Source organism: Culex quinquefasciatus, chromosome 3 (genome assembly GCF_015732765.1).
Source record: "Culex quinquefasciatus strain JHB chromosome 3, VPISU_Cqui_1.0_pri_paternal, whole genome shotgun sequence".
NCBI classification, from domain to species: domain Eukaryota; kingdom Metazoa; phylum Arthropoda; class Insecta; order Diptera; family Culicidae; genus Culex; species Culex quinquefasciatus.
In genome coordinates, this window is record NC_051863.1 from 61,923,973 (window position 1) to 61,946,788 (window position 22,816).

General features: G+C 40.0%; 1 protein-coding gene across 9 annotated transcripts in view; it reads left to right on the top strand.

The window, feature by feature from the left end:
- The first annotated feature begins 4,941 nt into the window (after positions 1 to 4,941).
- Positions 4,942 to 22,816, top strand: part of LOC119769486 — a 192,736-nt gene continuing 174,861 nt past the window's right edge. For 5 of the 9 annotated variants that reach the window (XR_005278379.1, XM_038262121.1, XM_038262122.1 and 2 more), the window contains exon 1: positions 4,942 to 5,908. Coding sequence is in view for 2 of the 9 variants with exons in the window: in XM_038262125.1 (XP_038118053.1) it covers positions 5,845 to 5,908 (64 nt within the window). In the remaining 7 variants the exon portion in view is untranslated. The remainder of the gene's footprint in view (positions 5,909 to 22,816) is intronic. The other 4 variants (XR_005278383.1, XR_005278380.1, XR_005278381.1 and 1 more) reach the window with 4 other exon arrangements.

Genomic DNA, 22,816 nt, shown 5'->3' on the forward strand with positions numbered 1-22,816 from the left:
TCCATTTTGATACGAACTAAGTGCTACAAAGTTGTTTTTTTTTGTGGAAAAAATAGCCCTGACAAAATTTCTAAGGAATTCGAGGTAGTGCAAAACTCGGCTGGTCATGAAAAAAAATATACTAGCTTTGATAAAAAAAAACTCACTGCATACGCGCTTATTTTGAAACATTAGTTAAATTTAATAGTAAATTCAAATTTTGCTTTCCGGGTTATTGGTCTACGCTTCTTTCTTGTAGCTTTAGATTCAGAAAGGAACTTCAAGGAATCCTCCTGCGGCTTTAGAAGGGTTCTCTTCATGGTCCCTTCGAAAGATTTCCATGGCTGCGCTAGGGTTTGATGATATAAGATTTGAAAAGGAAAAAAAGAAACCAGGGGAAATTCTCGTATGTTTGGCAGGTTAAGCACTTGCTCCTAACTCCATCCAATTTGCTGATTTTCACTATTTAAAAAACTAATTTTGCAAAACTTTTGATAGAAACTCGCTTACACTTCTTATTGAGCTATTTATCACTCGATTTCAGTTGAAAACACTTTTAATTATATATAGCTTTAATTGAATGTCAAAGTTCCGACCTGCCAACATTAGAGGCACGCTGGAATTAGATGCGGTTCCCCTCATCATTGCACGTATTCCCGACAAAGACCCGCGGCAAACCAGCCTCGAAACGACGCGCCGCACTTGCGTGCTGTCAAATCCCATACAGCGCGTTTTTTTGTTGATTTTCTTCATTGAATCGCCTGGCATTGTTGCCAGGTATGTTTTATATTGCACCAAAAGTGCAGAAAGTCGCTGGCAACAATGTCTATGGCATATTCTGAAATGCCGCGCGGCGTGTACCTTTGAATGAAACGGACAATATATTTAGTGTATCCCGCTCACTCCACCGAGTGCCCTCATATATGGTACGTTCGTTTGAGGGTTAGTTCCGCACTGAGTGCCGCACTCAGAGCTGTCAAAGTGTTTGTTTGAAGAAACTCGCGCTAGTTCCGCACGAGTTTCATCGCCATCTTGGAACTGGAACTCTAGTGCCGCACTCGATATTTTTTCAGTTTCATGCGAGTTCCATGCACACTGAAAAAGAATGTTCGTTTGAACCAAAACTGGCACCGACGAGTGTGGCACTCAGTGCCGCACTGGCTGTTCAAACGAACGTACCAACAGTGTGCCGCTCAAATCAAGTCCGTGTAATATTGTCAATATAGGGACGTGTCGTTACATCGTGCTGCCATCTGGTTTTTTAAGTGCAAGAGTGGAAAAGTGCTGAGTCATCGTCTAAAAAAAGACGGCGTCCTATCTCGCTCAGCAAAATGAAGTCGATAAAGTAGTTGGTTTCGATGAGAAAAAGTGGAAAATGTGGTCTAAAAATAGCGACGCCATCCCCCTATTGAGTTAATGATGCAGTTTGGTTCGAAATCATGTAAAATATCAGAATAACTAATAAACTTTATTTTTTTATTCCAGAAATCCATAGAAAGTTCTCTTTTTTGTGAAATTCTAACACGTAACCTTATGGGCGGGACAAACTTGACTTGCGTTTTTGCCCGGCTTGCTGTTTTTACATATCAGTAACAACATTTCAAAAGGGCGAAACCCACAATCCTGCCGTTTCGGGAAAATCAACATTAAAAATTATGCACTTCCGATCAATTCCTATTCCACAAAATAGCATGAAAACCATCAATTTTGTCAAAACGTAATAGAAAATGGCAATAATTTTATCATAGAGTGCAATTTGGAAGTGGCAGTGCGTGGCCGAATGGTTACGCAGTCCGCTTTGTAAGCGAATGATTCTGGGTTCGATTCCCATCTGCTGCAACCTTCCATCGGATGAGGAAGTAAAATGTCGGTCCCGGCCTTGGTTGTTAGGCCGTTAAGTCATTCCAGGTGCAGGAGTCGTCTCCATGCCATAAGTACAAACAACATACCAAACCAAGCCTACTCCGGTGGAATCGCTGGCGGCGGTTGGACTCGCAATCCAAAGGTCGTCAGTTCAAACACTGGGGTGGAAGGTTCCTTGGAGTAAAAAGAGGTTTGGGTGCTCTCCCCATTCAAGCCTTCGGACTCCTAGGTTCGAGCAGAAACTTGCAATAGAGACCACAAAAGACCCGGGGGTCGTTAATGTGGATGGTTTGATTTGATTTTGCAATTTGGAATTAATTAAGGTGTTTTTGCTATAAAAAATTGAGAAAAAGAAATTACGTCTTTTTGAAGAGCGTGCCTACATTTTTGGCCCACCGCATTCGCCACCCACCCAACCAAAACAACGGTATCGCCCGTCAGGTTACGTCAATAAGTAGATGTAAACAACCGATTCGCCTTTTTGTGTTTTATTTTTTATTTTTCGGGGTTTTAAGGGAAAAAGTGGTTAAACAACTATTTTATCATTGTGAAACGTTACAGACAGTGATAATACAGTGATTTGCAACCTCAGTGATAAAAAATGGGTCTAGAAAGCCTTCTGAAGAAGTCCGATTCAGCCCAAGAATCGTTGAGCAAGGATCACGGCTATGATACACAGTAAGTAGCAAGTTGGGTTGAGGATGTGGTCTATATTGTGTCTGCAACTGCTCGACCCACAATTCCCGGATGTCCCAAGAACCGGTAAATTATGGACCTTCATGTCTAGATTGTTAAACCAGACCAGATCCGATACTACAATAATTGAAATTATAAAGCTATGTATTTAGGATCATACAAATCTGTGTTTGTTGTGGAATTGTAGTTAAAGACATCAGAAAAATACATTGTGATCCATTTTGAGGATTGGGTACAAAAGCCCTATGTAAATTTTTATGTACAACGGTAAAAAACACAATTAAAAACCATTTCTGATCACTTTTTTTCATTTTAATGCAAAAAAAAAAAGTTGACAAGAAAACATTTTTTCGATGGATCAACTATGGTCCCCTTGGAACGAGCTGTCAAGAAGGAGCTTTTCTGTCAAGAAGGACCGCGAGGTTAATTTTTCAAAATTGATTTAAAAATGCATTTTAAACTCTTTGTGGTCGTACAAAGTGTCATTGTACTCAGAAAAATAAGCTTTATCGCTGTAAACAATAATATCAGCAATCTAAGCTTCATTTTAGGACCCAATTACCAGGTTAAAATTCACTAAATTATAACGAAAATTGAGTGTTTCTAAATATACGTCGGAACTTGCAGAAAACACTACATTCGCCCCTCGTGATTGGGTGAAAACACAAGGGCGGAAACTCAATTTGGTTTGTTTTGATTGATTTTGTTGATTAGCCCTTTTGTTTTTTGCTTGTAAAACTACGTATTTTCGGAATTTTGAGATGTTGGAGAGTGTTTTAGAATCAGTTTTGTTCGCTTTACATGATTGTGTGTGTGTGTGTGTGTGCAACCAACCAAACGGGACCACGCGGCCGCTTCTTACAAATTGAGTTGTTTCCATGTATTTTTAGATCTACATTCTATACATGCAAATAACTCGCATAGGCATTTGGAAGGTGTTAGCTCTGCCGAGCTTCGGTGACCCATTTCTACGCTGGCTAGCCGAGCGCGAGGTACTTCAGCTTTATCGACAAGCCCCGCCCTGAAGAACGTTTGCACCATTCGGATTCAAACGTTATTTAGAACTTCCGAACCCTTGTCAAATGGACAAGGACCCAGCGCGTATATAGTTGGTAGTAACAGTATTCCTTATTCCAGTTATAGCTCACCAATTCGCGATGGCCTAGTGGTTAGCATTTTTGCTTACCAATCCAAAGTACGGGGGGTCGAACCCCGACTGGAGTGACTTTGATTTTTCGTTCATGTTCAGAGTTTCAAGATTTATATTTCCTATACTTTCTCGTTGGGAGCAGATGGGAATCGAACCCAGGACCATTCGCTTACAAAGCGAACACCGTAACCAGTCAGTCACGGCCGCTCCAGTTTTTGTTCGCTTTACATGATTCTGACGAAAAACATCTGAGGGTTTCACCCTTTTGAAAAGTTGTTACTGATGTGTAAGGCTACCAACTCTTGCTGAGCAAAAATCCGTATACTTTACGACTTTGCCGACACGACATCATGCACACAAGTATAACAAAAACTGTCAAGGAATTATTTAGATAAATTTGGAATTTAGGAATTATAAATATTTTTGTTAAACGTTTTAAAGTTCGTCGTCAGTGTTTTCACGAAAACATTTCTATAGAGTTTTTATTGGAAAGGTCCTATAAATACAAGCACAACACAAGGTTTTCATAAGATTTAGAAAGCCTATGGATCTTTAATTTGATAAATATGTTTTGAAAGGAATTTGAAAAGAACAATTATTGACAATCAAGTTTGAACTGAGGAAAACCCGAAAAATTATGCAAGTTATCCCTTTGAAATCAAACTGACAGTTAAATAAAAATGTCTAATTAGCAAAAGCTTTGGCCCAAACAAAAAAGAAATTAAATTTATGCAAAAAATTCCGTATAAAAATTCCGGCCTGTTAAAAACCCGCGGAGAGGGTCGAAAATCCGTACGGTACGGAATAAATCCGTACAGTTGGTAGCCTGATATGGGACGGACTCGATTAGAGCGGCAGTACAGTAAATGTCAAAATTTGGTTCTGCAAAAGTTCACCTCGAGCGGTAATCCGTAGCCGCCCTGATAGCGCGTGCTGATGAAGTCAAGTGAGTGAGCTTGGGTTGCGTGTGCTACTTGCCGTATAACTTTAGGCGGCTTTCTCAGTTATTGGCGCGAAAAAAAAACAAATTTGAATTTGCATTTGAAATGAACCTTTTTTCCACATGTGGTGCAGCTGATATCGTGCAGATAAACAGAGAGAGGAAGAGCATGCAACTGAGAGAAAAGTGAGCAGAAAATTTCAACAACAGAGAGCAAAATCCTCACAGAGCGGAGAGAAGAGAGCGAGCGCGCGCGCCCAAAAACAGATGGTCACCACATTGTGCTCTTGTGAGCTTGAGGCGTATTGGCGTACGGAGGTTATCAGTTTGAATTTCTCTCGCGTGCCAGCTAGACGCGGAACGGAACTGGTTTCTGTTGAACGCACGTGAGTTCAGTAGAACTGTGACCGGCGAGCAGAACGGACGCGTGTGCGTGTTTCGAATTTTGAGTGACGCGATTGTTTGAAATTTACGCGCGCGCGTGATTAAACCCGCGTTTAATCGCGATTTAATATCTAGAAGGGTGTGTGAGTGTTTGTGATAAGTGAGTTGAAAGGTGGTAGCTGCACCTGAGGTGAAGCAAAATTCCGTCAAGGTGGGAAAAGTGGTCCAGTTCGTAGCAGCTTCCGTCGAGGCTGGTCTGGTCGAGAAGTGTGTAATTGATTTGTGAATAAATAATAGTTGATTGGCAGGTTACCAGCGCTACCTTCTCGGTCGTTGTTTAGTTGGTGATAAAGTTTGTGTGTGTCGGTGCTCTCTCGAGTCAAGTGAGAAAATTGAATCTCCACGCTGTCCAAGTTTGTAGAGTGCTTTATAATACATTCTAATTCTAGAAATTTTGGGAAATTTGCCCCGCTGGCGAGTGTGCAGATTAAATCGTAAAGAAAAAGTATTTCATTCCTGAAAGTGAATAAAAGTTTGTTAAATATTCAAGCGGAAAAGAGCTCGTCCTTGAAGTCTCTTCAAGTGCTTTACCTTCCATCAGAGCAGGGGCCAGCAAATCGAGTGTTTTCCCAAGTACAAATTGAATAATAACAGTTTCGCCGGAAGAGCAACTCTCATCCCAAAGAGGAAGAGGCACTCTTTGAAGTGGTGTTTGCTTGCTTGCTCGATTTGACGAAGGATTACCCCGGTGCGTCCTCGCACTGGTCCTGCCACAGGGTTTGACAAATCTCCAAACTTCCGCACCGTGCGCTCGTCAAATTGTTCCGGCCTGATGTTGCTGCTTGGTAACGGGATGGATCGGCGATACAGTCTGCAGCTTCTGGCAATCTTGCTTGGTAAGTCGAGGGGGGAGAGGGATGGCACGTGGATCAATCATTTATTCAACTAGCTTAAACGACGTATGATGTTTTTGATGGCTTTCAGCGCGTTTGATGGGCCATTTCGCGACCGTCAGTTTTCCCGGGGATGATGGCTTTTCTTTGAAAATGATGCTGTTACTGCCGGAAATGTGTCTTGCGAGCTTCTTGTTCGCCTCCGGAACAGGAATAAGTGCTTTCGCGACGAGTGTGTGTTTGAAGAGAGTGGTGCTTTTAGCTGGAATGTAGGTTTACGAACTAATTGCGTAAGATACCATTAAAAACTATTACACAGTGCTGGAACTGGAGTCGTGCATGTTTGCGTCAAATTTTCACAAACTGTTATTTTCAGTATTCAACAGCATTTTCAGCATTGTTACAATCGTCAAGCAATATTTATATATTTTTTTAGTAAGAAGAAGGTTTTAATTTCGTTTTAAGTTCAAACATTTAACAAAACAACAATTGATCAACGTGATGATGAACACTAGCATGGTTCAAATTTTACTTTTTGCATGAGATTCTAGAGCTATGTGCTTAGCTTTTCGCGATTTATTTCTACGTCATTGTCGTATATATTAGATTTGGATGAAAAATTTGGTATAACAACAAATTTTGGTTGTTACGTAGATCATGATCGTATTCGGGAAACCTTTTAAGGTTAAAAATAAGGGGTTTTCAAAAACACCCAAAATGCAAAAAATTACAATTTGATTTATTTTACCTCATAAAAACTTAAGAATTTATTTCTGTAATGTGAGGTAAAACACATTTTTTGATATTTGTTTAACAATGGATTTTAAAGATTGCATTGAATTCAAAATTTAATGACACATACATTTTAGCAATTGAAAATTTAATTGAAAATCTTGTGGAAACAATTTTAACAATGTTAATTTATGTTGTCCAATGTTACTTTTTGTTGGAATTTCAATCAAATTAAAGCTTAACGGGACCGGTCCGTGGCTTAATGGCTACGGCTCCCGCCTCATAAGCGGAAGGTTCCGGGTTCGATTCCCGACCGGTATCCTTGAAATTATTCGACTATAATTGAACTTTAAATATGAACAAAAAACGCATGGAATCAGGTGGGATTCGAACTCACACCTTTGGATTGGATTGGTCAGATGCTCTAGCCACTCGGCCACCGAGGGGTTGACACCCCTTGAGTGAATTAATCCGTATAGGACAGAAAGAGGAGAGACAGAATTGAAGATAGCGACAACAGTTTTTTTCTAACCTTTTGTCACATGGTGGATAGATCCAGACAGGGCGCTGGCAGTTATAAGGGGAAAGGAGATGAAGAAGCTAAGGGCCATTCATTCTAAGTGTAATATTTGGTTGAATTAGCTTTTTAGGGGTCTTCCATTAACCGACACCCTGTCTGGATCTATCCACCATGTGACAAAAGGTTTGAAAAAAACTGTTGTCGCGATCTTCAATTCTGTCTCTCCTCTTTCTGTCCTAGGTTAGCTTAATATTTCTCGCCGCAAATTGCCAATATAAGCAAATAACTAAATATGAGTATTAGGGTGTAATATGGTTGTATGGAAAAAATAAAGTTGTCCAAATTTAGCTAGCACAGCAACTTTTTGGTTCCTTATAGGGTCCCTCACAACTCCTCAAAGTTTGATAACGATTGGTTAAGTCCCCACTTTGCGCAAAGCGATTCAATTTTCTATACAAATTTGTATGGGAAAAATCATTTTTTCATCATACAAAGTTATTTGGTATAAATACTTGGATTTTACAAAATTTAAATACTTTTTAGTATAACTTTTGTTAATTAAAGTTTCATGTTGGCAAAATTGCTCTAAAATGTTCAAGGCAAGTCACCTGTAATGGAACAATACAAAAACATGATGTTTTATTAGAAAAGTATTGATTTTCGTAGAGTGTCTCATTGTTACCCAGCTGTCTCATTGTTCCTGCCAAGTGCGTCTACAATGAGACAGTTGAATAACTCTGACTGTAGATGTCGGATCGATCTCATATTTTGGTCAATGTTAGAACACACTAAAAGAAAGAAAATGCAACAAAAAGCTCATTAAAACATGCTGATGAAAAAAATAGAAAAATCGTTGAAAGTTGAAAACAAAAAGTGTCTCATTGATGACTACCCTTCCCTAAACTTGAAATTCGACGTAAACGGTTGAATCACACGTAAAATTGTGTTTTTACTCATAATTTGTTGCAAATTTACATCAAATTACATTTAAATTTAAATGATTAATGACGTGCAAAAATGTAACATCATAATTTATGTAACATTCGGAAAAATTGTTTTGTGTGTAGGATGATTTTGAGCACTTGTATCTCCCTATTGTAAGGAAGACTTGTATACTGCCGTTCTACGCATAATTGTCCCCTGTCATTTTTGGTCGATTCTGACTTTTTGTCATTTTTAAGTTTGATTTGATGTATATTTTTAGCAAGCTTCCTATGCGCCAGTGCCAACGCACAACGCGGGTTTGGGTTTCTAGCTTCGGTACGTGCCTGAACCCATTTGTGTATTGATATCTTGGTACGTCGTACCAGCGCACCACGACACTCTCGGCTCGCCCCATCGTTTTTGTGTCTGGCATTCACCCATGGCTTGAACCCAGCGTGCTGTGGTACGCGCCGTGGTATTGAACCCGTTTTGTACCGCCAGCGCATACTACGGCACGTACCTCGGCTCGTACCGAGTGAAGCACCTTGGTTCATACACAGGGTTCATGCCATGGGTGAGTGCCAGACACAAAACCGACGCGGCGAACCGAGAGTGTCGTGGTGCGCTGGTACGATGAACCAAAATACCCTCGGTTCGTGTGAGTCGGGTACGGGTGTAAACCGAACAAAGCAGGCGCAAAGCAAACCCGAGGGACAAGTGAACCGCGTGTACCGCACGGTGCAGGGAAGCTTGATTTTTAGAAAAACACATAAAATCTAGTACTTTGTTAGGAAACTCATCAAAAACAACACCAAGTCTGTTTGTCCCATAGTTGTACTTCTACGCATAATTGTCCCACCAAGTATTTTCTTTCACGCAATCATTAGTTTTACGAAGTATTGTGTCTTGTTTGCCTGTTGTATAGCAAGAGGATTACAAATAAGAGTGATTAACTACTAACTGGGGCGATTAGGGACATATAGGGCAAATGAGGACCCACGGGACAATTATGCGTAGAAACACAGATATCGGTCAAAAATTTTCAATCGCATTTTTCTCAGTTGCGCTTTTTCGAACATGGGACAATTATGCGTAGAACGGCAGTATAATGATGCAAAATTGATTTTTATGAGAAACTGAACCAACAATATTTTCTGAAAATTATATATTTTTTATTTTTCTATGCTCATTACACAGAAAAAAATATTCCTGTAAATTTGCATTATTTATCATGTACCAAAAGATATCATGATAAATGATGATGTGATTCATTGGAAATTTACATTAGATTGTTGGAATAAATCAAATCAACTAGTTCTGATTGGCAAATGGGAATGAGAAGCTCGACATAGATTGCAGTAGGAAAGGGGTGTGGTCTATGTTCTTTTTTTAAAATAATAGAAGCGGGCAGCAAGAGGAAAATCTTATTTAAAAAAAAGACGTTTCACAGGTCGGGGTAGCTTTCTCGTCGACGGCCAAGTTGAATTACGCTGGACTGGAATTGATCGGACGACGGGTAGGATGTTCGGTGTTACTGCTGCTACCCGCTACCGGCTGAGCCATAAGTTGCCGATTTTTGCTGCGCCTTCATGAAAACAAATATAGCGCAAGGCCAATAAAAATTATATTTGATTTTTTTTGATAAAATACTATCAAAGCTGCCGAACTAATAGTTATAATGTTTATGTTTGCGATCTTAATTTATTTAAGCTTTAATTTGATTGAAATTCTAATCTAATCTAATCGAACACAAGCGCAGCCAGTCCGAAGAAAGCATCCGGGAAGAACTTATGGTTAGATTACGCCTTAAGTTCTTTCTTGTCATTATTAATGATTGCAGTACTTTCGAGAACCCCCGAAATGTATTACACTCACTAAAGCGGCCCGGCCTACTGCGTTGCATTAACCGCAAGAGACAGATTCTATGAACGGAACCCACATTTCATGGAATCATCAGGGGAAGAAGAAGAAGTGAGGACATACCGTACCACTTCGAGTTATTTATAGAATATGGGTGTGTAGTGTGTGTAGGGGAATCGTTGGGAAAGGGATTGTTGTATTATATAGTAAATGACCTTGTGACATTATTTCACCACTATAGGTTAGCTTAATATTTCTCGCCGCAAATTGCCAATATAAGCAAATAATTATAATTGACTTCCGGTGATCAAAACAATATTGTAATACTCATATTTACACTTAGAATTTTAACCCAAGTAGCACTCATAACTTGTCGACTGTTGAATAATAGTTAGACAATTGTTTTTGATAAACATACGAGAAAAAATCTGAACATAACTTAAATAACAGTTTGTTTCACTGCTTGTATAACTGACTTGTGTAACTATCTTGTTTTGTGCCACAAAAGTGTTAAAACACAGTCAACTTCACTCTTTTCCAACAAAACACAACATAGGAACAATTCTCACCTATTTGGAGGGTTCCATCCAATTTGCTGATTTACACTGTTTAAACAACTTATTTTGGAACACCTTCGATAAAAACTTGCTTGCTCACTTCCGTTTGAGGTATTTATCACTTGATTTCAGTCGAAAACGCTTTTTATGAGCTGTAATTAAACGTCAAAATCCTGATATGCCATGATGCTGTTCCCTCATCTGCATTGTTTTCCTCGAAAACAGTTTGTTGAATAAGAATAATATTGCACTGTTTGTTTCACTGCTTATCTAACATTGTCATGTGACGGCATCTTCTGAAAAATGGGCGTGGCCAACCATTCTATAAATAACCTTAGGTTTTCTCGCTTTGTTACACAAATGTTATCGGAGAACAGGTTATATAACTGATATTCAACAAACATATTCAACTTGACATTGCGTGTTGTTAGGTGGTGTAAATTTGTACGTGAGGTATTTAGAGTTTCAATAATGTTTATTTATCGAAGATTGCAATAATTTTAATTGTTGACCGATTATTTATAAAAAAATATCGCCGGTTAAAGCTACAAAAAATATCAGCTTATGGAATTCATGATAGAGAAAACCACAAATTTAAATCACACCAATTTTCAATTTTGCTCCGTGGTACGGTAATCGAAATGACAGTTGAAACGGTTTGTTATAACAAAGTTACATAATGGAGTTATAAAAACTGACTTGAAAAAAACTTATATAACTTTATTTCCAATGACAGCCCTTTCTGGAGTTAAGTTGTATAGCTCACTGCAGTATAACAAAGCTGACAGCAGCCTTCTTATTGACGTCTAGGCCAGCTTGTTTACTATGAAGCCTCGTGGAGAGATGTGGAAGCGCGCATGGACCTGCCTGGAGATAACAACAAGTTGTCGAAGTCATCGGATCGAATCTTGGGAAAGACGAAGTTCATCAAAAAAATGAAAATCTAAAAGTTCGCCATGAAGAGGGTTTCACATGAATCACAGTTAGAGAGCGCGAAAATATTATTTTTTTTCATGCAATTTTTTTTTTTCTAAATAAATCGGGCAGAAACAAGCGTACCAAAATAGTCAGAGATATTATTCATATTGGCTTCGTCGTTGATTGAAATTCTGATAAGAACTGTTTGTTTACATGTAAGTTGGGTAACGGTTAGACAACTGTTTTCAATCTATCTTTCCTTTTCAGTGTGCGCTTTGATTTGACAGCACAGCCGTTAACCACGCCCCCTTTTTTTCGTTGAATCTCTTGTTAACTAGCACAGTGTTGTCAGATACATTTGTACAACTTACTCTGATAACTTGCATCTTATTCTGGCAAGTTATACAACAGAAAAAAGTGCGCTTTTTCCAATGCACAGGAGTTGTAGAACAAGTTGTGGTAACGAGGCCGTTCGGTTATACAACCAGTTAGGAAATACGTTTATCTGACGAAGTGTGTTGCTTGGGAAAGCACCCGCCGCGGGATTCGAACCAGCAACCTCTGGATTGTGATTCCAGTGCGCGGTCCGATTGCTCGTTAAGTCGAATATAGCTACTTCCAATGTCCTCTAATTAGAATGTTCGCTAATTCGAACTTAATCGAATTAAGAGCACGTCAAAATTGAGATATCCAACTAATTGTTACGTGCTTTTGACAGTTCTAAATAAAAATTAAACGGATCCGTATCTATTGTAGTATGATCTGTTCTCAGGTTTTCTGTTTTGCTGCTGTTTGCAGCTTGCCGATCGATCGTCTTCCGTATAGCATTATTGTTTGAGCGAGACAGTATTTGACGAATTATTCGAGCAGTTGCCCCCTCTCATTTCCCACACCAATCCCCCAAAGCCATGACACACGAGCACGTGAGACCGATCCGAGGACACATAAGATTACAATTCTTTTTTAATAAAATTGACTTTTTAGTTTTTTTTTGAAATACACTACTGTTGAACTTTTACTGAAATACCCACCCATTTTCGCATAACTTTTCAAAAAATTCCCACCCTTCAAAAACCCTTTCTTATCGCCACCGTTTCCAGTTCAACAAGCATTCAAGAGTATCGAAACAGAGAAAAAAGTAGGAGGGCGGCAAAACAATCCCACAAATGGAAATTAATCGAATCGACGGCCTGGCCCGGCCAAATTACGCGTTCATTAGGCACGTCGTTGGTTGTTTACTCTTTTGATTTCAGGCGGGCCGCCGCCGATGTCCGCCCTCGTTTAGCGTTATCGGGTTTGGATGGTTTCAACTCTGTTTGATTATTTTTTATTTTGTGTAATTTATTGATTCTTTCGCCTCGATTATTATCCACCATGTCGAGGTGTTGGGATACGCTCTGCTAGCCACAGTTTTGATAATGTCCTGATGTTAAAATTTTATAAGATTTTTTTTTCTGTTTGCAATATGTAAAATTCCTTGTAAAAATCGAACTTTGCTGATTTTTCTGTTATCTTTTTATAGCACCTTCAAGAAAATGTTTCAACAATTAAACTGTTGTTCCGCTGCTGGATGAACTTTTCATTTCGCGCTTGGGAAAAACTTTTCCCATGATTTTTTTTATTTTCACTCTCTGCCCTTCTGATGAATATATTTATCTGACTAGAGGTGTCACCTCCCCCCTCCCTCCCATGGTTGTCATTATCGGCTGGGAATTTTGCCGTTGATAGCACTGTTGCCAGTTGGGTAGAACAGGAACAGCCCAAATTGGAAATATTTGGATCCGTAATTTGACGAGGAAGACAAAATCATGTTTCGCGTTTGATTGGACAAAAACGCGCGGGAAAAAGTTTTTCGTCGATTTTTTTTGTGCCGCTGATTTGGTGACGAACTTTTCGAGTTTGTAAATTGAATGTTGTAAAGTCACGGTAACGGGGGAGGGGTTGAGCTGAGTTTTCATCAATTTGAATGATTGACGAAGGAAATAAATTTTTAATTTGAAATAAGTCTTGTTTATTGATTTCAATAATACCTTTTCAGAGTTTCGAATAAAGAAGTTTTAATTTATATTTTAAAATACTCATACTCTTATGTTGAATAGTTATTCACACGTCATTTGAAAAGCAAAAACACTGGCGCACGCAATGGGTAACAATATGAAACTCTTTCTTGTTTAGCTGCCTACACTGTGCAGTGTCTTGAAACATGGTTACCAAAGTACCGAGAATTTGATCAAAAAATAATTAAGAATAAAAGTGCCGAAATGTCATTTCAGCACTCATCTGTGTACGAAAAAGTTCAACTTTTCAGCACTTGTATCGAAAAGTAATACTTTTCGACACTGGATCCCAAATTAGGGAGATCATGCTATTCTGTCGCGTTTTTTCCAGAAAATTTTCATGTGACATAGTTTGAATGTTTGATCTCCAAGTATGGAATTTAAAGAGTTTTTTTTGTTATTATATATTGTTTTACTGATCCTCGGTCCCAACCTGGTCACAGCACCTAAAAAGACCTAATAAAAATAAGTTAAGAAAAAAAAAAACGTTACTTAATCCACCTAGGTGAATGGGGGCTTCCTCTTCTCGGTTCATACACAAATTTATGTATTGAGAATGTACATGTATAATATACATTGAATATATATAGACGATTCGTTGATTGAGTTCTAAAATTCAACTAAATTACTAATATTATTGTTCACAATGATAAAGCTTAATTTTCTGGGTACCATGACACTTTATACGACCGCAAAGGATTTAAAATGGATTTTAAAACAATTTAAAGTAATAACTTTGCGATCCTTTTTATAGAAAGCATATTACTTTATAATGTATATAGTCTATAGGCTTACTAAATCGAATGCTATTCTATCCCAGTAAAAGTAAAATACGCCTACGGTCTGTCGACGAAAATCCATGTAAACAATGCACGCGAGCTGTCTAATGCTGTCACGGCGTAAAAACTAATGCAGTGCTCGAACGAGTCATAATTCACTAACATTTACACACAAGATCCTCTGTAATTATTAAGTCAAATGTAATTACAAAAGCCGACTCGGTCCTAACCAGGTCCCAGTACCGAAAAGGACCTAATAAAAATAATTTTATGAAAAAAAAAAACGAGTCATAATTTCCGTAAACTCTCTCCCTCTCTCGCATTCCGCTCTCACATTCCGTAGCTAAAGCGAAAATTTAAGAAAGAGTAAAAAGTGTATCGCTAACGGAGTCGATCGATGGCTCATGGATAGGTATCTAAGAACACATAACATATTGTCATTTCCCGAGATGACTTGACTTGTCTTGGCTTGACTAAGACGTTTCAGAAACTATTCTGGACCTGATTTGAGGTCGGGTGGAATCTTTGCATGCTGGACGCGATTTACAAAGGGAATTTTATTCCCTAAGATGACATTCGAAGCACGATGAAAAATGCTTTCGAATGAAGTATAATAGTTCTGGGTTTTTTAGCCGGATGGGCGAACCAGCATGTGATAATGCATTGGTATCGTCAAAAATAGCAGTTTAGCGCAGATATTAACGACTAAGCTTAATAATTCGTCGAGATATGTATCTCAGTGGATTGGGGTTTGAAAGAGCTTTACAAAAATGTGCAACATGCCGACATTTTGGTTAATTTTGGCCTCGTTTTAGTCGATTTGAAGGCGGCTGAATGCAAACAGTTTTCTTAAAGTGGCTGTAACTTTGGCAAATTTCAATGGATTTTTGTCCCGTTTCAGCCAGGGATGGAGGACATTCCAGACTACCTAGTTATGCAAAAATGAAGCAATTTTGAAAAATTTTCATCGTTTTTTTGTTTTTCGGTTTTAGGTTTGCAAATCGTTTTTCGTAAATATCTTTTGACAGGAAAGGGCTACGGGGAAGATTTTCAATAGCGACTTATCGGAAGCTAAGAGGGATCGAATGCAACCGGAAGTGTCCAAATCCGTTCAGCCATTTCCGAGAAATCTAAGTGCAATTTTTTGGCCAATTTTCAAGTGATTTTATATGGCATTCCTCGGAGAGGAAGCCAAAAATAGTTTGAATGCCAATTAAGGGCCAATATTACAAATTGTTATTTAAGACAAATGGCATCATCACTCGTAAATTTATTCAAATTACTTAATTTTTTCCAACGATGTTTACTCAAAATTCAGCAAATTATTTGCAATTACATGCACTCATTATCCCGGTCCGTCCCTCTTGATTACTGCTTCGATTGTGCACCAGAAATTGGCCGAGATCAGCACCAATTATCGACCTTTTCCTCCCGAATTTCCGCGATACAGTCATAATTAGTGCAGTTCATTTTACTCATACACACACACATACCCAACATGTGCTCGTACGGGCATATTTGGAATAATTTCACACAATCAACCAACAGAGAGAGAGAGAGAAAAAAGAATTGAAGCAAGCAAGGATTCACCGGAAGTGCGCCCAGCCAAAAACAACATTCTCTCGCTCGCATCGCATGTCGGAATTAATTTATGGCCAGACGAGCGAACGCGCGCGCTGATAAAGTTATTATAAATTCCGTTCCGAGTGACACCGAATTGTAATTACCATAATAAATTGCAAATTGATTCGTTACACAATGCGTGTGCCGCATATTGTTGATCATCGTCATCGGCAGGTACCTGCTACTACTATACAGGAGTAGAGGACACACACACATACAGAAGCAATCTGGGAACACACATACAACCTGGGAGTTTCTGCAGTAGACAAAACGGGATTTTTATTTTTATTATTTCCCAACTAAACTGCTACTTTATTCTACACAGAGCATTGACTAGACTGGAACATAATTTCCTGAAAGGATTTTGAACAAATGTGAACGAAAATTGATGTCCATAGACAACGTTTATAAACTACATAATTCCTAGATAATATCTGGAGTTTTTTTTTGAAAAGGTCCAATAAACCAAAATTCCAGTTTTTGCTTTTTGGGTGTTTTTAGAACCGCCTTGAGTCAGGGGTATTGAAAAACACCCAAAAAGCAAAAACTATCAGTATCTTAAAAAGGAAAATAATTATGAAAAAACATTATATCGTTTGATTTTGTTTATAAAATTTTACCCTTGGGTAATTCTCCGCTAACTCACACGAAAATAACATACTGCAGTACATTTTTTTATAAACACAGAAAACCCAGCACCAATAGAAAAAAAAAACTGGTGCCTTAGCCCGCTCGGCCAATACATCGATGAAGAACGGAAAGGATAAACGCAAACATGAGCTTGACATTTCAGCCAAGTAGGTTTCCCATACTCATGGGCTACATATTTCGGGGTGTAATATTACATAAAATTTCATAAAGTAGTTCAGTTTTTTTTCGTTTTGATTTAACAGCCAGGCCTTTTACGCAGCCCTCTGTCACTGCCGCCATGTTTATGAAACCAAAATATTCGATGACGAACATCAAGAAAACAAAGAAGAAAACGAAGGTGTCTACTGTCAGATATTGAAAAAGAAATGAAGTGCACAGACGTTTATTAAATTATGTACACAGCAAAAAATTTCGATGTAAAATTGCATGCAAAAGCATGCACATCACCTTTGTGAGAAAAAGCATGTAATATTGTATGAGAAAACGTGTACACAAAAAGCATGTACCGAAGAAAAAAAAAATAGGTCTGCTCACTCCTAAAATGACATCAAACCAGCGAGAGTCATATTCAGATTACCAAGTCCGCGCCCCAACCCACTCGGCTATCTCGCCGCTTTTAAAATGGTCAGATCAATGGCAATGTAACAGTAGGTTTTCCGTACGTCGTATACTGTGTTAACTGCATACGATGTATGGGGAACCTACAACTACATCGGTGAAGATCCAAATACATTCATTGCGGCGAAATAGCCGAGTGGGTTGAGGCGCGGACTTGGTAATCTGAATATGTCTTTTTTGCTGTGTACTTTGTTACCGCCGCATATCCAGGCCTGTTTAAAACATGTTCCTTCCGCGTGAATTCCAATACATTTCCGATTCTTGGTGCCCGATTTTCCCGGTCGATTCGGATTTTCCTTGAATTTGGTTCTTTACTTACTCCACGATTCAGAGCAGCTTCCAGTCGGATTCTTGCTCCAAAAAAAAAAAAAAAAAAACAGGAACCCGTTCCGGTACCAGTCTTTGGAAGAGGTAAAATTTTACTCTGCCAGACAGTCAGCCGATTCAAGAGCTCCATGGATTCCTGCTTCATACACACACGATAAACATCTGGAAATATGCCCAAGACAGGACTACTCGCGTCACCACTTGAATAAAATTTTTTAATAATTTGAACACAACATTTTTTTTTTGATTAAGCGCGCCATTTCCCTATTTGTATGCCTAAAATCAAAAGACACCAATACTACTTAATCCAAATCTTTGTATATGAAGGGCTCTTCACACATACTAATGCGTGGGCTCTTCGAGGTTTTGGTGACTGTCAAACGTTCCAGGCATTTTCAGTGGTGCCAGGGGGCTGCTTTTACATGCAGCTGGATTACTTTTGCGCGTATTCCCGAAAAAGACACTCGGCATACCAGCCTCGAAACGACGCGCCGCCGAGGGGCAGGACACAGTTAATCAATCATCTTTACACTAATTGATTAGCGCTGATTTTCGTCAACTAGCTAATCGATTAGCGCTGATTTGATATTCCATTCCCATCTCATATCAAGATATCTTGTCGTTGAGAAATGTCATTTTGACAGCTTGAAAATGTGACTTCGATTTGATCCGCAGGAAAACACTAAATTCTCGGGATAATGTGTTGTGCGGTTTCATCCGGTGCAGGCAGGTTCCGGGCACAGCCGGAAAATGGATTTCGGCGTGGTCTCAACCAGCAGCAAACTCACATTGGAGGCCTTTTTATTCCGGCCAAGTTGGTGCTGCACCCGAGAAGAAATCAAGGACAAAAAGCTGTCGGCGAAAGTTTTGAAGATTTTGGCCAATAGAAAGCAGGAGGAGCGCGGAAAAATGCAGCAGGCCCGCCAGATGCAGAAACTAGACGATGCGATCGAAAAACAGAACTTGGGCATGACGTTGTAGGGACCAGGACCCCGGCTCCGAAATGGACACCTTTTTCGGCAACGGGATACCGTCGAAGCCATTACTTACCACATCCAGGACATATTCGGCTAGGGTCAGAGCCGTTTCCGGAACGAGAACTTATACGATCACGAGATATAGTCCATCTTTGGCAATGTATTTGCAAGAAGATCGGCCTGCTTGAAGGCCGACAGGCGACTTTAAGAGGGGAAGTGGCAGAAGGCGCTGCGAATATAAAAACTGTGTGAATGGGTGCAGTAAGGGGGAAGGTTTTATTATGGGGTTTCTTTTTTTATTCTTTTGGATTTAATTTTGTAGGAGTTTTCTTCCATCGGTTTTCTAACCAATTGCTGCAACTCTTGTTTGGCTAAGCCACCGATGTCGGTTCGTCCAGCGTCATGCCCTCGACCATGTCACTCTTTAACAGCCGCTTCTTCTCGTTCTCATCATCCCCAATGGCGAGTTGCCAGTTGTACTGCTGTTATTCTTTTCCGGTGACAACCGACTTTTTGCCCTCCCCTCGGATGCTGGCGCTCGTACTACAACCGGCGTTGTCTTCATCACTGCCTCGAGATCGCTAATCATCAGCTGGGTCGCACTCGGTGTTCTGCGACCTGCTTGCTGATTGACCGCTGGTTCCTAGTTGCCGTGGTAGTTATGGTGGTGGCGACATAGTCTGCAAGTTTATTCGTTTGGAATTCTTCTAGAAATCGTCCAGCCGTTGACGCGCCGGATGAAAGCGAATCTGCAAGTAGATACCTGGATAGTAAGGATTATTAGGGTTACGGTCGAGCTGAGGTGCATGGTGGTGTGAAAGTAAGGTCTGTAGCGAGAACTGGAGAAGGTTCTGCGGTAGTGATGGCCATCGTGGAAGTAAACGCGGGATCACATGACACAGTGACATGACCAAGGTTTTTTTTTCCTAATTTTGATCAATTTATTTCCTATTCAATGAAACATTAAACCAGGCATTAAACAATTTTCCATGGCCGACCCCTTTTTTGAGCTTGTGCTTCATACAGCTCGTCGGCCTCCTCGCAGGTCTTGACCCACAGCAGCACCGACGGTGGCTTCGTCTCCGGCGTCAGAACGCACACCATCATGACGTTTCTCTTGCCCATCTCCTGCACCGGCACTGCCTCGTTCAGAATGATGTTGAGCAGAATCTGGCCGATGCTGGAGTCGGCCAGTACCATTATCTGCACCTTCCGGTTCACTTTGATGTACAGCGTTCCGATGCCACGGTCCGAGTAGTTACCGTCAGCTTTGACAAAGTTTGCACCGCTTGGAAAAGATGCTGTCCTTGAACGGCGTGAACTCCACCTTGGACGGTTCGTTCTCGTCGTCATCGGCGGCGGCCTTTTCGTCCGACTTGCTGTCCTCGGTGGGTTTGGCCACGTTGGCAAAGATGAAACCCGTTCCGGGCGTAGAACTTGTCGAGCCAAACCCGAAGCTAAATTGTTTGGCTGCTGCTGGAGTCGGTGCCGCGGCCGTGTTTGTCGTCGTCGCTGGCGCAACGTTTCCAAGAGTGAATCCGCTGGTGGACGACTTTGCGGCCGTTGACTCCTTACTGCTACTCTTCTTGGCCTCAATCTCATCCAGAATCTTTTTCGTGATCCTTGAAGATCGGCCTAAGCTTGCACACCAGATTCTCCTTGACCTTTTCCGAAATCCAAGCAGCCACGACCACACTGAGCGCCTTCACGTTGGCCGCATACTCCTCATCCCCGGTGTCCTTGCCGATGGAGCCTGCTGTTTCCTCCTTCGGCCGGCTTCCTACAACGATCTTCTTGCTCGGGTGAGTCGTGGCAAAGATGGTGGCACTGAGAAGCGAAAATGGACTGGCTCCTGCTTCAGTAGGCTTCACAGCCGATGTCGACGTCACCCCGACGAATCCCTTGAACGCATCGAACACCGACGACGATCCACCGCTGCCCGCGGAATCCGTGACGACGACTCCGTTTTAACGACGCGTTTTTCCAGCTTGTAACGTCTGGGCAAATCGGTTTGCCTCCTCCTCTTCGTTCCTGTTGCCGTGGTTCAGGTCGGACATCGCACCGCGTTTGGCCATTTGCCAGGTTAGAACCAGATTAGCCACTTCAATTTCTTGGTGTTGCTTTACGGCCGCAACCACGAGTGATGTTTTGGTTTGTTTTGATGTTTTGACGTTTGTCCATCAACCCAAGTTAAAATTCGAAGGGTAGGAATACGCTAATTGATTAGCGATAATCCTAATCAACTAGTTGTAAATTCTGATTAACTAAACGATTATTTTTAGTTAATTAGGGCTTGTGTCTCACCCCTCGCGCGCCGCACTTTCGGCAAATGCTCGCTGTCAAATCCCATACTGCGCGATTTGTTTTTCAAATCAAATTATTCGCTCTACAGCATTGCCTTGGCGTTCTCGATTGCGAGATTCCTACTCGAAACTAGATGTCCGAAGGCTTGATTGTTGGGGCAATTTCAAACCGCTTTTTACAAGTTAGCTTCCATCCGCCCCGGGATTCGAACTGACGACCTTTGGCCACCGGGACCGTCTGGGATCGAACCCAAGCCGACTGGGTGAGAGGCAACCACGCTTAACCCTACACCACGGTCCCGGACTTGTTGTTTCGTTGATCTTCTTTTTCGAATCACTTGCCATTGTTGTCAGGTACGTTTTTATTGCACTAAAAGTGCAGAAAATCGCTGCCAACAATGTATATGACACATTCTGAAATGCCGCGTGGCGTGTACCTTTGAAAGAAACGAACAATACTTTTTGCTCTATGTTGCAGGGTTATTTTTTAGAATGCAACAATGTTCTACAAAGTTGTAGAGCAGACAAAAAATTTGATAAATCAAAAAATGAGGAGTTTGTTTGTTGATTACGATTTTACGAAAAAAAAATATTTCGAAAAAATGTTTTGAAGTTTCTGAGTCATGCGTCCAATTTTACATAAAAGTCTTTTTGAGACCAAATCTCTAATTCATCACAAAATTAGGTTTTTGAATTGTTGAAAAACGTGTCTTTTTTCAAATGTAAAAAAAATGGAAAGGGTCGTATCGCCCGTCCGTCACGAGTTATCAAAAATGTAGCTTGGATTCGAGATCAAGAACAAAAATTACCCCTTAGGATCAAGTTTCTCGCTAATCGAAGTGATGAAGCTTAACTCTTTTTTTGTATTTTGTTTAAAGTTCAAAGTTTTATGTTTGAAGTTAGAATTTTGCAGTCAGTTAGTAGTTCTTGTTAGAAATTTAAAGTTTTTTATTCAAAAAATGAAGTTTGGGAGATAGAAATTTGAATTTTGTTAGAAATTTAGAGTTTGTTGAGTTTTGATTTCCATAGTTCATAATTTTGTTCTAATAAAAACCATATGATGAATGATGATGGAGTTCAAAAAAAAATATTATTATGTGGGTAATTCCAAGGTAATTCTCTACCAACTCAAACGAAATCGGGAAAAGCTGCCCCGACCCCTCTTCGATTTGCGTGAAACTTCGTCCTAAGGTGTAACTTTTGTCCCTGATCACGAATCCGAGGTCCGTTTTTTGATATCTCGTGACGGAGGGGCAGTACGATCCCTTCCATTTATGAACATGGGAAAAAAGAAGTGTTTTTCAATAATTTGCAGCCTGAAACGGTGATGAGATAGAAATTTGGTGTCGAAGGGACTTTTATGTCAAATTAGACGCCCGATTTGATGGCGTACTCAGAATTCCGAAAAAACGTATTTTTCATCGAAAAAACACTTTAAAAAAAATTTAAAAACAGGAATGGAATAATCGCAAAAAAATCAATTTTGCTTGCGAACTTTCTTCACCCGCGAAAGAGAGAGGAGGCAAATCACGCAAAAGAAGATCGCTCCCGAAAATCTGCAAGAAAATTATTCTGCTGATGATTTTTGTGAATTTCCTTGTCAGCACCGCTCAAAAATATTTATTTCACTTTGTTTACACACATTGCCTGTCTACAAAATGTGACAGGTAATTTTTCGCACACTTGCAAGTGTAGTAGGATCTGCCAAATAATCAAGATGATGTTTTTTTCGATTCTTTTTACCGATCTTTCGTGCGCGAGAGAGGAGAGCCATGCTTCCTTCGGATTTTTTCTCTTGATGAACGTCCAAAGATTTTCTTTTGATGATGATTGTGTGGTGGTGAATCTGACCCTTTATATTATTGCTTTGGTAAGAAGTAAGAAGTAAGAAGTAAGAAGTAAGAAGTAAGAAGTAAGAAGTAAGAAGTAGGAAGTAAGAAGTAAGAAGTAAGAAGTAAGAAGTAAGAAGTAAGAAGTAAGAAGTAAGAAGTAAGAAGTAAGATGTAAGAAGTAAGAATTAAGAATTAAGAAGTAAGAAGTAAGAAGTAAGAAGTAAGAAGTAAGA